This window comes from Patella vulgata, chromosome 7, assembly GCF_932274485.2.
Source record: "Patella vulgata chromosome 7, xgPatVulg1.2, whole genome shotgun sequence".
NCBI lineage: Eukaryota > Metazoa > Mollusca > Gastropoda > Patellidae > Patella > Patella vulgata.
The window spans coordinates 45,157,345-45,173,748 of record NC_065885.2 but is presented as its reverse complement, the minus strand read 5'-3'; the positions used below and the strand labels follow the sequence as shown (position 1 = coordinate 45,173,748).

General features: G+C 36.7%; 1 protein-coding gene across 10 annotated transcripts in view; it reads right to left on the bottom strand.

Moving 5' to 3' along the window:
- The window catches only part of LOC126828382 (trichohyalin), a 183,168-nt gene that overhangs the window by 71,263 nt on the left and 95,501 nt on the right, over positions 1-16,404 (bottom strand). For 9 of the 10 annotated variants that reach the window (XR_008788842.1, XR_008788841.1, XR_008788840.1 and 6 more), the window contains one exon: positions 4,013-4,245. Coding sequence is in view for 3 of the 10 variants with exons in the window: in XM_056102459.1 (XP_055958434.1) it covers positions 4,013-4,245 (233 nt within the window). In the remaining 7 variants the exon portion in view is untranslated. Of the gene's footprint in view, positions 1-4,012; positions 4,246-7,266; positions 7,647-16,404 lie in introns of those variants that run through there. The other variant, XR_007683010.2, reaches the window with a different exon arrangement.

Here is a 16,404-nt window from a genome sequence, read left to right as displayed (position 1 = left end):
TGTGGGCATATAAAAACTGTAGCCTGTATCATGTTCACATCTAAGATAGGTTGCCAGGCAATGAAACATACGCCCCCAGCAGCTATATCGAAAGGAACCAAGATCTTTGGGTTATAAACATACATTTCAAGTTTGATCTAAATCAAATAAAAATTGCGACCTCTACAGTGTCCACAAGTTAAAAACGTGATTTTTCGTACAATCAGGGGCCATAATCCATGGAGTTTCGATCCAATACATGCCAATGTCGAAAGGAACGTAGATCTTTTCAAGATAAACCCATATTTTAAATTTTGTCCAAATCCGATAAGAATTGTGACCTGTAGAGTGTCCACAAACAAATTGTGGATGGACGGAGAGACAGGGACAACAGTATACGTCCACATGAAAATGTGTGAAACTTTCAATCAGTAGAAACAGGAAACACAAACCAAATACATGTACAGACAGTTTGATGGGATCAATTTTGACTAAGTCAAAATGATGCATTTGATATTCAGATAAGTTGATATAAAATAATTAATAGAATACAATATCAAAAACACATGGTTTTATCCAACGTTTCGTCAGTAAAAATACTAACTTCTTCCGGGATGAAGAACTAAATTCAAAATGACTGGAAGTCAGTTATGACATCATAGGAAGTTATGACATCGTGGGATTGATGATGTCATAGACTTAGATACATAACGTGAAAGGTTAGCTTAACTAAAACTTAGGTTAAATTTTACAAGTAAGGAAAACTTATGCATGATTATGAATGATTTTGAAACGCCCTGGATTTAACTCATTTAAACTGTTAGGCCAAACTGAATCAAGTCTATGAATCCACAGACTTTCTGCTGTGTTCAATTTTTTCTGATCTTTATCAGGAATTTTTTGTACTATGGTACACACGAAATCATGACCGGGTATATTAAAATGGGAGGTTACATGGGGGGAATGGCCAGGTTTTTTAAGCTTTATATTACTTCTGTGCTTATTAAGTTGAAAGCTGAAAGGAGTAATGGTTTGGCCTACATATTGTATACTACAATATACAACATAAGAACTGGGAAATTTTATGAACTTTTCCTAAAATGTAGAAATGGGCTGGTTTATCAACAGCTAGGTCTGTCCAAGATAGCTTTCCGTTCATTTTCCGGAATTTAAGGCCAGTCACAAATTTTGTCAATTGTCCATGGATCTTGCTGGACTTGTCTCCACTAACTTTCTCATACACAGAGTTATCTTCTAGATGTTTCATACATTCTTTAACATAGTCTTCTTTATTCCAGATGACAATACTACTTCCTTTATCAGCTTTACCAATGATAATATTAGGGTCATGCTTCAAACTTGATAAGGCTTTCCTCTCTTCGCGAGTTAAATTATCTCGTACTTTATTTTCTGTGTAGTTTTTTATTGTTTGATACTGGTTGGTACAGTGGAGCTCCAGAGCTTCATCCCTTCCACAAGGTGGTGACCATTCACTCTTGATATACAGTGATTTAGGTAAGATTTGCTGTGATGGTTTTTCAAAAAAAACCTCAGAAAGTCTTAGTCGTCGATGAAATGCTCTTAAGTCATGAAGTTCTCTAATTTGGTCATATTTATGTGGTACTGGACAGAATGATAGTCCTCTATTTAAAAGTTTTACTTTAGCAGGTTCTAACTGTCTAGTACTTACATTGTAGATGAAATTTTGGGAAACATGTTCTTTGTCTTTTATTTTCTTGAATCTGCGATTTTTCTTCTTTTTCCTCACTGGAACACAACTTTTTGCTGTTGATGTTGTGTAGTTGGCAATCTTCAAAGTGTTTAAAGAGAAGAGTTTTTTTCTGATGATTTTGTTGTATGGAACGTTTAAGTCTCTGGCAACTGTATTCAGTTTTTTCTAGTTGTAATTTGAAATCTTCAGGGGGCAGTAGCTGTTGTAATCTGACTTTGGCTGAGACTAAATTATTCCTAATGTCAATAATTCGGGTTTTGTAGAAGTTGATGGATTCATTTCTGAGTCTTTTTGAGGTGTTGCATAATATCAATTTCCATGAGTTATTAACTGAGGAAACATCTTCACATGGGGGTTTTAGCTTGATTTGCAGGCATTTTGGAATTTAGTTCCTTCATCATCTAGAGCTTGAAGATACAGTCCTGTTTAGGTAATATGTGAAACTTCCAATCAGAAAAAACAAACTAAATACAGACGGTTTGATGGGATCAATTTTGACTAGATCAAAATGATGCATTAAATTTACTGTAGATATAAATAGTAACTCAGTTAATTTCCTAGATGTAAAAGGTGTCAAAGAAAAAGAAAAGTTAGAGACAAATCTATATTCCAAGAGAACAGATTGCCATCATTATCTTCCTTCATCAAGTTGTCATCCCAAACACACCTTTAACGCTATCCCTTAAAGTGGTGCTCTACGTATAAAACGGATTTGTAGTAAAGATAGCTGGACCAAATCAAACCTAAAAAATTTTGGATCCTTTCTGAAACAATTCGGATATCCCAAGAAAATTATTCTAAAGGCATTTAAACGCGCAGATCAGAAGACCAGGACTGAAATATTGACCGACCAATCCAAGACCGATACTAATGTGAACATTATTCCATGGACAACTACCTTTGACCCTAGACAACCTTACCTTCACCAAATGATTAAAGACAGAAGTATTTTAGACACAAGTTCACGTATGACAAAAATTATGAATAGCAGCAAAATAATAGCAGAGAGGAAGAACCGCACTATTGGCAATATCTTGAAAGAAAATAAGTTGAGAACTTCTGACACTAGTAATAAGCATATTAAGGACAAAATTTCATACGGATGTCAACCTTGTTTACGAAAATTATGCAAATCATGCGAGACTATGTGTAATAATCAAGAAGTAACAGTAAAGACATGAAATCATTCAAGATTAGAGACTCTGTCAACTGTGCCAGTTCTTATGTTGTATATTGTAGTATACAATATGTAGGCCAAACCATTACTCCTTTCAGCACTCGACTTAATAAGCACAGAAGTAATATAAAGCTTAAAAAACCTGGCCATTCCCCCCATTTTAATATACCGGGTCATGATTTCGTGTGTACCATAGTACAAAAAATTCCTGATAAAGATCAGAAAAAATTGAACACAGCAGAAAGTCTGTGGATTCATAGACTTGATTCAGTTTGGCCTAATGGTTTAAATGAGTTAAATCCAGGGGGTTTCAAAATCATTCATAACAATGCATAAGTTTTCCTTACTTGTAAAATTTTACATAAGTTTTAGTTAAGCTAAATTTTCACGTTATGTATCTAAGTCTATGACGTCATCACTGCCACGATGTCATAACTTCCTATAATGTCATAACTGACTTCCAGTCATTTTGAATTTAGTTCTTCATCCCTGAAGAAGTTAGTATTTTTACTGACGAAACGTTGGATAAAACGATGGTTTTTTGCTATTGTATTCTATTAATTATTTTATATAAAATTAAAGAATCCCCGCCAAACAGAACTAGCAACAGACTTGTAGATTTAAAAGATCTTTATATCAATCCAACGTTTCGGGTACAATACCCTTTTTCAAGAATGATTTTTTATGAATCCTGTGACGCCTTATATACAAACAAAAGAGATGACGTCACAGGTTTTTTAATTTATTAATGTACAATGATTGGTTTGAAAGAAAATCATTGTACATTAATAAATTTAAAAATCCTGGGACGTCATCTCTTTTTGATCCAGATCCTACGCCGATGTACCAGCCTGTCCAGCTTTTCTACTGATTTAAGGGAGTGTTGCCGTAGCCCTCCTCGTTTTCCAATTATTTTATATCACATGAAAATGTGGGTACAGTTGATCGGTATGATTTTTAACATTGTGAAACAAACCTGGCTACAGTGATGACAAGTTTGACATACCCAATTGTGTCATGGTTCTCATGGGCCTGGTTCCTGATATCTCAAGATATTTATAAATCAAAGTAACAATGTCTGATTTGCACTGGGCCAGAAAATATAAAATTTCTAAGTTTCTTACCTTCTTTCGCCTTTCTTTCAAACATATTCACAAGTTTCATAGAATTATTTCTTGATAAATTACAATCTTCTTGTAATTTACACTTTTGTTCATTTATAAGTTTTAATTCATCCACTTTCTCTTGTAGTGCCAGCTCCATCTTTAATCTTTCATTTTGCACCTGAACATTTTTCATAAGCTGTGCTTTAAGTTCATATGTTAGCACAGAGTCATCTGAACTGGTATCGTTCTTCCTGAATAAAATGATATCACTAGATGTATTTTGAAAGTATTTTAATTAATTTGATATTGACAAAGGTTACCTGATATCTGTGATCTCCTGGTGTGGAATGTTGACTGGAAGGTTGGATTGAATTAATGTTTCATCCTTGCAAATGAACTGGTCCTGGATTTTGTTGTGTTTGGTTCCAATGATAAGTTGTTCTGAGTCATTCATCAATTCATAATGATCTCAAAATTTACATCTGGTGATGAAATCATCAACTGGCTGGGACTGATCTTCCTGAAAATTTTGAGGGTAAACCGGTTTACGCTCATGACACCAACATTGTTTTTATAGGTCAGAACAGATTAAGCTGTTGTAGAGGTAATATAGTGGGGTTGCATATAGGTGCTCCGTGGTCTGCACATGCGAAATCAATCAGGAGGCAAAGAAACTTGATGTCACAAGCATTTTTTTTGTTTATAAACAATATTTTATTTCATTTGAAAATGGATTGGAGAACAGGCTAAGCCTATGTTGACTCCTCTCCAGAATTTACAAAAGTAAGTCCAATTTATGTACATACAAAACATATATACGACAAGAACATATCAAAATACAAAATATAAAACTATTTGAGACTTTTAAGAATATAAACTAAACATTTATACATATATACAGTTGTCCGTTCCGTTAATTTATATTTGTTATACATTTTTTTTAAAATATGGTACCAATGTAGTAGTGCCGCAAACGCCCGCCCCTCCATTAAGACCTACCTAAACGTGAAGTTTATTTGGTATATTATGTATAGGGTAAATAAATCAATAACAGACGGGATGAGAGAGAGAGAGAGAAATGGGGTTTAACGTCCACGCGACACAAACTAGGTCATTTCGGGACTAACATATGGTTTAATTTTATTTACATAATTTGCTTGCGCGTAGGGGTCTTTAGCAGTGGGAGGAAACCGGAGGACCCGGAGAAAACCCACGAGGTTTGACAGGCGACCCTTCTCCTTGTCACGTACAACTGGGGATTCGAAACCACGCCAGCCGACTCAATGACAGACTTTATGATACAGCGCGCGCACGCTAACCATTCAGCCATCCAACCCCACACAGATGGGATGATTTGGACGTTAGAAACGTTTTGACAATTTTAAAATGTTATGGGCAGTGTTAAAAATCAACTGATTTTGATCAACTCAGCATCACTATCACGTCATTAATGGAGGTGCCCTGATCTGTGCCAGGACATTGCATGTAGTCAAAATTGTTGTTTTAAAGAATGTGTTGAAATTGACAGGGTAATTGCCTTTAATATTTTTAGTTTATTCCTGTATGTGGTAAGATGTTCAAAATTAAAGTTTTAATTGGAGTTTTTATTGTTTGTGTTAAAATTTGTTTTCAGTGCACCTTTACAATTCCTCAAAAGCAAAGATGCAGACAATCCTGACTTTTAAAAACATAAAGGTGCACATGATTAAATCAGCTGTCAAACAACGCATCATAGCATAAATCGTGTTATCTAAAATATATATAACTGTCAGTAGTTTTTTCTTTGAGGTGAGATTTGTACTTTTACAGTATAGATTTCTCGATTTTTAGTAAATTTGTACCAATATCGGTAAAATTCTAATTATCGCAACAAATCTAATACATAGAGGCTAAAATCTGTAGGTACGGTGTGTTAATTAACAGGGGTGAGAAATTGACTGAAAGGTGATATAATTATCGCTAGGGGTGAAAATCTCGGCGACGGTGCGTTTTCTGTACTGGTGTGTTAATTAACGAACGGGTTAAAAACAACTGACATGGTGTGTATTCTTTGTTTGGTGAGTTTTCTCGAAAGCGTGTTATAACTGCAGCAAAGGTCATTTATCAAGGACCAGCAGGCTTTATCTGACGCGTGGGTGTTAAATCTAATTTACCATGCGATTTTTTGTTCGACATCGGTCTTTGTTAAGTGTAGGTCTTTATACATGGATTTATACGTGGGATAGATACGTATATCCTTTCTTATATGTATTTCATTTCTTGATGAATACTACGTGTTTTGTACTTCGTATCATAGTCGGACTGCAGTTATTTATATATTTGATCTTTTTTGTCGGTTTAATTTGTTTACAAATTATCGTGCGTACCACTATATAAATGCTCGTATCTTAAAATTGATCACACGCAGTACCGTCATTTCCCGATATCATAACCAACCCCAATTTGATTATCCGATATATTCTAATCGCCATTGTTATCAGATTAACCAATCTGTTTTCGAAGCAGCCATTATATTGTAATCATATTTTCATACAAAACGGCTTTTCGCCGATTTACATGACGTCTTCCCGCTATATTCGCATTAGGGTATGTTTGGTTCCCTTCTTTCAACAGCTTAGATGACCCTTCTTGGACAATTAGTCAAACGTAAAGAAATCTAACTCTCGGTCCCGCATCCGTTGCATGTATAAATCGAAAGCATGGACTAGGCACGGCTCCATGTGTCGCCTAGCTTGTTCTATTCTAAAAGCATGCAATCGTCTTTGGAAATCACTTTGGTGTCTTTTTCTTTATTTCGGTTGCTTTATTTGAAACGATTTTCATAATAAGCCGTAGTAATTTTTTTTTTTTTTTTTTACTCCCAATTCTGCTTAATTGTGTGCGCTTCGAAATCTAAAAATTTAACGTAAAACAAATCATGGATACGGGTTTAGAATAGGGTTATAGCATGATCTATTTGTTAAAGGCCTGTTAATACAGTATAAACAATATGGAATATTAAATATGTGTCCGTATCAGTGATGGGATTTTGCCCGTATATTCCGGACTTGTCCGAATCTTTTTTTTCCAAACGCCCAAAATTGTCCGACCGGGAATATGCCCAATCGGACATCAAGACATGGTGAATAATATTCAAAATTCCGAAATTAATATAGTTTACTGAGTGTATAACTACCACTCAACCCGATTATCATCGATAATACGCTGGGTTTATTAGGTAATTAAGTGATCAACGTATTTATCGTGTTATACCATCTATAGTATAAACCTACCTTGATTTAACTACTTAATCTGCCTTGATTGACTGACTTAATCCTTTGTCGGACAATTCATCAATCTAATCTTAAACAAAAGTCATTGCTTTCCTGTTGTCGGACTATTCATCAATTCAATAAGAATGATTATAATTTATACCACGTGTTTACCTCGTTGTTTCTCATTTGTCGGACATCTTAATCGCATTGATGTGAGCCGACATCATCTATAATAAACTAATCATAGATGTCACATATCGTAAGAGTAAATAACACCCTAAATCAATGGACAGTCATTTTGTCTACGATATCTTTTACGTCTTTTAAGAATCCATATAGAAATTCTCATCCACAGTGGCACTTTCCCTTGATCTCGAGCGCGGCACGAATATTGCTTAACATATTATTAGGCAGTGCTTACTATGAAGCCATGTGATGTGAGTCACGTCCCAGTTAACATTGATGGTTAGATTTACGTAAAGTTTACGTCATTATGGTTAGATTTTGGTTAGCGTCCAATAATGGTAAAATTCTTTGGTTAAATTTACGTTACTTTTACGTCATAATGGTTATGGTTACTTTTACGTCAGAAAATGACGTAAATGTAACGTAAACTTTATGACGGATTACTAACCAATTTTTTTCCCTTTGAATACTTCTTGATTAAATAACATTACAAGTGTGTGCACATTCTAACAATTGATATATAGTCGGAATTCAGACATAATAATTATATATGTATTATTGGTTATAATTCTAACGTTAATCTAACGTAAATTTTACATCAGGTTTCTAACCGTTAGTTTATGGTTAGTTTTCTGACGTAAATCTAACGTTAGTTTTCTGACGTAAATCTAACGTTAGTTTTCTGACGTAAATCTAACGTTAGTTTTCTAACATAAATCTAACGTTAGTTTTCTAACATAAACCTGATATTAGTTGTAAAACGTAAAACAAATGTCAGTTTAATGTCATGATACTAACAATTAAGGGCCTGACAAGACAGCTGTCTAGTCATTAAAATGGGACAAAAATGGGTAAGACCCTGGCTCGCTAGCCTGGAGGTCGGGTGTTCGATCCCTGCATTGGCCGAGAAAGTTCATCCAGATTTCCGGCGTTTTTTCCCCTTGTCAGTGATGCAGGACGAAGAGCCTGACAAGGACAGCTGTCTAGTTGTTCAGATGGGATAAAAAAAAAAACGAGGTCCCGTGTACACATTGGCATGAATGTAAAAGATCCCTTGACAGTTGGAATTCGATATAAGAGTAGGCCGTAGTGCCACTGTCGGGGCAAAATTCCCCTCATAACACACTGTATGGTGTATGGCCATCTTCATTAGCCCAGTTCGGAGCAGAACAGTTGGACGTTAAACCCCATTTCATTTCATTACATTTTATATCCATTTCTAAGTGGGGGATCACGTCGCTAAGTGGGTAAGACGCTAGCTCGCTAGCCTGGAGGTCGGGTGTTCGATCCCTGCATTGGCCGAGAAAGTTCATCCAGATTTTCCAGCGTGGTTCTCCCTTGTCAGTGATGCAGGACAGAGGGGCTGACAAGGAAAGCTGTCTAGTCGTTCGGATGGGACGAAAAACCGAGGTCCCGTGTACACATTGGCGTGCACGTAAAAGATCCCTTGGCAGTTGGAATTCGATATAAGAGTAGGCCTTAGTGCCGCTGTCCGGGCAAAATTTCCCTCATAGCACACTGTATGGCGTATGCCTGTCTTCATTAGCCCAGGTTAGGAGCAGAAAAGTAGGACGTTAAACTCCATTTCATTTCATTTCATTTCATTTCTAAGTGCCCAAGAATAGAGATCTAGCTCCTTTAATAGTTGCGAACTGTAGGTGACACACAAAGAGAAAACGAATGAATGAATGATCTACTCTCATTTCAAATTCCAAATGTCAAGGGTTCTTTTACGTGCACACCCACGTGATGGACTAGACACTGTTTTTTTGAGGTCCTCTGTCCTACACCACTACTAACAAAGGGAACTTTCTCGACCAACATGGGGATCACGTTGGCTAAGTGAGTAAGACGCTGACTCGCTAGCCTGGAGGTCGGGTGTTCGATCCCTGCATTGGCTGAGAAAGTTCATCCAGATTTTCCTGCGTGTTTTCCCCTTGTCAGTGATACAGGACGGAGGGCCGGACAAGAACAGCTGTCTAGTCAGGGATGAAAAACTGAGGTCACGTGTACACACAGGAGTGCACATGAAAGATCCCTTGGTAGTTGGAACTTGATATAAGAGTAGGCCATAGCGCCGCTGCCTGGGCAAAATTTCCTTCATAGCATACTGTATGGCGTATGCTCGTCTTCATTAGCTCAGTTTAGGAGCAGAACAGTAGGACATTAAACCCGATTTCATTTCATTTTTCTCGACCAACACGGAAATTGAACCCCTCATTTGCTAGCCAGTGTGTTACTAATTACTAGAGAGAGAGAGAGAAATGGGGTTTAACGTCTACTCGACACAAACTAGGTCATTTCGGGACTAACATATAGTTTAATTTTTATTTACATAATTCGCTTGCGCGTAGGGGTCTTTAGCAGTGGGAGAAAACCGGAGGTTGGACAAGCGACCCTACTCCTTGTCACGTACAACCGGGGATTCGAAACCACGACAGTCAACTCAATGATAGACTTTATGATACAGCGCCCGCACGCTAACCATTCAGCCATCCAACCCCCCCCCCCCATTACTAATTACTAAGTTTGTGAAATGTAGGTTTTTCCTCATGTAGATTTGTCCTGATGAAATCGGTTTATTGTCCTACTGTTCTGCTCCGACTGGGCTAATGAAGACAGGTACATACCATACAATGTGCTATGAGGGAAATTTTGCCCCAGCAGCGGCACTATGGCCTACTAATATCGAATCCAACTGCCAAGGAATCTTTTCGTGCAAGCCAATGTATACATGGTACCTCGGTTTTTTGTCCCATCTGAGTGACTAGACTACTGTCCTTGTTCCTGCACCTCTGACAAGGGGAAACCATGTCGGAAAATCCTGATGAACTTTCTCCACCAATGCAGGGATCGAACACGTGCTCTGGATTATCGAGCCAGCATCTTACGCACTTAGCCACCGTGGCTTTATCAAAATTAGTAATGAAGATGTGCTATGACAGAAATTTTGCCTGGACAGCAGCATTACCGCACTTACTAATGAAGATGTGCTAGGAAAGACATTTTGCCTGGAGAGCAGCATTTCCGCATATAGTCATTACCAATAGGTGCACTAATCCGTGCATTCACTAGTCCACTAGTCTGACTCTATAAAATACTATAAATATGAGTATTAAAGAAACCCAGTAGATATGGTGACTGATATCACCCTTCGTAAGGCGATAACCCAACATCACGGCATTTTAACCCGAAATCACAACATTTTAACCATTATAGCATATGCCCTTCTTCATTAGCCCACTTGGAATAAAATAGTAGGATGTTCAAACCCCATTTAAAATTCATTTTCATACTTTTCTGCACCAGTCGGACTATTGAAGATAGTCATACGCAATGCAGAGTGCTATGACGGAAATTTTCTATGGACTGTGGCAGGGCGGAGGATCTGGCAAGGGATAAGGTATAGTTGTTCGGGTCATACGAAAAATCAAGTCCTCATGTACATATTGGCATGCACGTAAAAGACACTCCGACAGTTGTAATTCAATATCAGAGTAGGCTATATAGTGCCGCTATCCGTGCAAAGTTTCCGTCATAGTACACTGTATATAGTGTATGCCTGTCTTCATTAGCTCACTCAGAGCTTAAATCAATGTGTGTTGTTAATGTCATTTAAAATGGCGGCTGTCTACATATACAATAGGCGTTTTTGTGAACCGATTAGATTAGACCGATTAGCTATTATACGCATTTGTGAACCAAGTTGATTATGCTAATCGTTACATTTGTGAGACGATTTAACTCAACTGATTAGGCAAATCGACCTAATCGTCCCAGGAGGTGTTTAGGCGATTAGATTTGACGTTTTCAAAATGGCGGAATGTTCGACATCGTAAGTAATTTTTAATGCTTATTGTTGTTTTTCTCCATAAAAAATGTTTTTTTAAAACGCATTTGATGTGTTTAAAGTAGCTAAGTCTCTAACTCAATATCATCCAAAATCTTCAACATTGAAAACACGATTTATTTGTCAAATTATATCAACATTCATGTTGTGATCTTAACGGGAAAAGATGGGCTTTTGATATCCAATATTTAAGACAAAATAAACATTTTACCATTGGTACACGAATCGTGTACCATAATGCGCTTCAGCCCTAGTTGTATCAAGAGACTCGAGGGACGAGGCTAGACACATTGCACCAAATCAAACGGCGTATGTAAACTGGAATAACCAGACGCTAGAAATTTGCACTCGCTTGAGACTGCTGGCTTATTTCGCCGAACATAACGGATTTGAAATTGGAGTAAAAACGGAAACCATTGAATGTAAATCAGTTTATATACATTCATACTACAGTATTATATGCATTGCGACCCACTTTTGTCAATTTCTAGGTCCCAAATGTTAGCGATTTAGCTCCTTTAATGTTAACTTTATAGTCCACAAGAATGTTAGATCACCTCTGGCTCTAAGCAATTTTAGGCCCTCTGGGTGCCAGCAGTGTCACTGTAATCTGTAGGTAACTTGGACTACACTAATCAAATCGAAATCATACCAAATCGTACTAGCAAATCAAAACCTAATCTAATCGACTCACAAAAACGCCTAATATATAAAATAGGTCATGAGTCGATTGGTGCCGTTTTTTTATTTCGAATTTAAAAGTTCAACACTTAATTATATAAGTTGTAAAACCATATAAAAATAAAGGTTGGACCAAGACTAGTTCCATTTTTTTAAGTTATGAATCTGAAAAATAGATAATAGAGAGCGAAGCTCTACAGCATCGCGCGAAGCGCGTTGCTTGAGCAAAGCTCTTTTCCGGTAACACAGGAGCGTAATTGAAAATGTTACCCACAGACTGTTGATTAAGAAAAAATTCAGACCGAAACCGGATACACTGGAGAAAACAGGCAATGCGCATGTCAACTTACCAAATCTCGTCCAAGCAAGATTACGCGCCTCATAGAACTATTTCTATGATGCGTCTAATCAATGACGTCACATATTTTTTACGTCAATGAAAATAATTCTCACACTTTTTTGTTCTTTTTTTTAAAAACAAAATTAATGTATAAAATTTAGATCTAAATAAAAATCAATTTTGAAAAACTAAATTATTTAACATTTTTTGTATCACTTGAGAAAATTAATTATGAAGGTTTTATATTTGACAATAATCAGCTTCGCTCTACTCAGGCAATGCCTGTTACATATTAATGACCCAGTCAATTAACATAGAGATCTACTCTAGCTAAAAAAGTCCATATATTTATCGTCTCTCGATAAAAGACCTATCTCTGAAAATTTAAATTCCCCGATTTGATTATTCTTTTAATATAACATAATTATGTAACCTCACATAAAATATGGTAGAGCGTATACAAACAAATTATATGAATAGATTCATTATCAGAAATATTACAGGCCTTTCAAACGAACAGCCGCCATTTTTAGAACTACATAGATGTAAAAATATATTTTTATCGACTCGGGCAAGGTCGAGGTCACGATCTGTTCACGGTTGATGATTGTGTTTAAATCGGTTTATATCATATTATTTCTATTCACATTACAATATTTTTTTTATAGGTTACGGTTATTGTTGTTATTTATCTAAATTGCTTCAATTATTTATTAAATATTTTTTGTTTGTTCGTTTGACCGGAACGTACGGAATTCTGGGATTTAAAATGGCGGCATAATGTAATTATTATTTTTCCCAAAGAAGAAATGATGCCGTGATTTAAAGTTAAATAAAGCTATTCCACACATACACACACGATTTTGGATTCAGCAAAGTAAAGTTGAAGGTAAGTGCACTTTTTATGCGAACTTCCGTTGACAGTATACCGATAGATCTAATGTTGATAAAAAAAATAATCTGGCCGTGGAAAAAGTTTGCACGCAACTTTGTATATCAGACAGTCAGTATTTGTTTTTAACACGATGCAGTTACATTGTCCGTAAACCATACTATTCATAAACAAAATCAACATTGCTTTAAGTTATCGAAAGTAATACTGGTTCCAAAATTGTTTTTAAAAAATCTGGATCCAAAAATTATCAAACACATAACGAATTTATTAATGATGTAGACTGTTAAAATTCAGGCTGTGCTAATTATAATATAAGTACATGTAGTATTTTCTAAACATTTTTATGGGTGTTTCAGGTTGGTTTTTTTTGTTGTTATTGTACTGATATTTTTGCAAATTTAATAATGCATAATGCAAGAGCTAAATCTATATATTGTACGTAGGTTAAGTAGGTATTTCTTGAGACTGTAAATGTTAAAATTTTTTATAAGACATTTTAATGTATTAACTTGCTAAGTCTATAATCAAGTCTCAATGCCATCGGGTACTCGAGATGTTCACAGATTCAAACACTGGCGGTTAATGTTAATGATTTAATTTAATTGAAAAATGGATAATCAAGACTCTAATCATATACATAGGCCTATAACATTAAATAACAAGTTTGCCCGTACATACTTGTACATAAAGGTTTCAGTCCTACTCCCCTGCTTATTTTCTCTTGTGGTGGCCAAGAAAGTTCATCAGGATTTTCTGGCATGGTTCCTCTTTTAACTGGTGCAAGACAGAGGGGCTGGTAAGGGCTAATGTACAGTTGTTCGGATAGGACAAAAAACCAAGCTCTTTTGTACACACGGTCCAGTCAAAATTTCCATCACAGCACACTTTCAAGCATTTGTCCAACTTCTTTAGCCCAGTTTGAGCAGAACAGTATGATGTTGAACCCCATTTCATTACAGATCCACAGTAGGTTGGCTGTCAGCCCAGTTGGAGCTGAACAGTAGGCCGTTTAACCCAATTACGTTTTTTTTGGGGAGTATAAAGTTGCTTTTTATTTATTTATTTTTTTTTTTTACAGATCCTACATGTATATTTGAGCACCCTTGGTGGCAGTAATGACAAAGAAGTTCTAAAAAGATTTATATGGGCTTTATAATGATAGTTAGACAACACTACTACTTGCCAAACACTACTACTTGTCACATAACGTAATGATATAAATATATATGTATCTATGGTAGCACAAATATCATCAGAATGTAGGCCAAAGCTTTACAAGCATTGTAGGCCTAAAATACTTTCTGTCTGAACTTTTGACAGTCAATTCTTTGATGACTAGTTAGTTTAGAGCAGATATCCTGTCACAGTATTATATAACAGCTCTTTGGCTTAAAGTTTAAACTGAGTTGTATCAGTGAGTTGAAAATCATCTGTGTTCCTGTTATTGCTCCCTGCTGCAGCCAGTAAACAATAACCTTTTGCGTTCCTTACAAATCTTCCAATTTTTACTGATAGATCAACCATAGCAAAGATCTCTATTAAGATTATATTTGTAATGTTTGTAACAAATTCTATGACATAGGTATAATATTGGTGTAGTTAAGTATATCCAATTTTTATGCACACATTTCAATGTTGGCATATTATTAGTCTCTATCATCTAGAAAAAAATATTCTATATTCTACGAATATTAGTGTGGTTGCGTTGTCAACATTTGAGAATAATCGGTCATAGGCTAGATTATCCGGTCTTTTACATTATCATAAACAAAGTCTAAGGAAGGTAACTAGTCCTAAAACAAGATGTTGACGCCCATGAAATTTATATAAGAATGCCATTTCCGAAAGTCCATTTGATTGCATTGTCAGTTCAATATCCAACACTCTTAATTTTTTTTTATTGTAAAATTTCTCTCTTCATGGGCCATATCTATGTTGTTTTTTTTTATTGAATCCTAATTCGTCATCACGATTCATGTTTGTTTATAAATGCAAGTGTTATTGACAACTGTCCCAGACCCTCATTATTTATATGGCCCAACTTTTCTTCGGCGTACACCGGCACGGTATTAGACTAGGATAACAGTCTCGAAACTCGTGGAGTTGAAAAACATTAGTCTTATATACCGCCTCTACTTAATTATGGATGTAGGTCGGAAAAATGTAAAATTTGGCAATTTGACTTATACTCAACATCGACTTATACCCTGTATGGTAATGTGATGATGCCCCCTCTTCCAGACAAGACATAGGCTATAACTGTTTCAAATGACAAGTGCTAAATGAAGTATTTATGTGGTCTTTGGTGAAAGAAATGAAATGAAATGAAATGGGGTTTAACGTCCTACTATTCTGCTCCTAACCTGGGCTAATGAAGACGAGCATATGCCATACAGTGTGCTATGAGGGAAATTTTGCCTGGGCAGCGGGGCTACGGCCTACTCTTATATCGAATTCCAACTGCCAAGGGATCTTTTACGTGCACGCCAATGTCTACACGGGACATCAGTTTTTCGTCCCATAACGACTAGACAGCTGTCCTTGTCAGTCCCTCCGTCCTGCATCACTGACAAGGGAAACCACGCCGGAAAATCAGGATGAACTTACAGGGATCGAACACCCGATCTCCAGGCTAGCGAGCCAGCGTCTTACCCACTTAGCCACTTGATCCCCCCCTTTGGTGAAAGAGAGAGAGAGAGAAATGGGGTTTACCGTCCACTCGACACAAACTAGGTCATTTCGGGACTAACATATGGTTTAATTTTTTATTTACATAATTCGCTTGCGCGTAGGGGTCTTTAGGAGTGGGAGGAAACCGGAGGACCCGGAGAAAACCCATGAAGTTGGACAGGCGACCCTACTCCTTGCCACGTACAACTGGGGATTCAAAACCACGCCAGTCGACTCAATGACAGACTTTATGATACAGTGCGCGCACGCTAACCATTCAGCCATCCACCCCCCCCCCCCTTTGGTGAAAGAAAACAGAGCTGTGGCTAGTGAAATGAAAGTTTAACGTCCTACTGTTTTGCTCTGAACTGGGCTAATGAAGATGGGCATACGCCATACAGTGTGCTATGTGGGAAATTTTGCCCGGACAGTGGCACTACGGCCTTCTCTTATATCGAATTCTAACTTCAAGGGCTCTTGTACGTGCACGCCAATGTGTACATGGGACCTCATTTTTTTGTCCTATTTTAATGA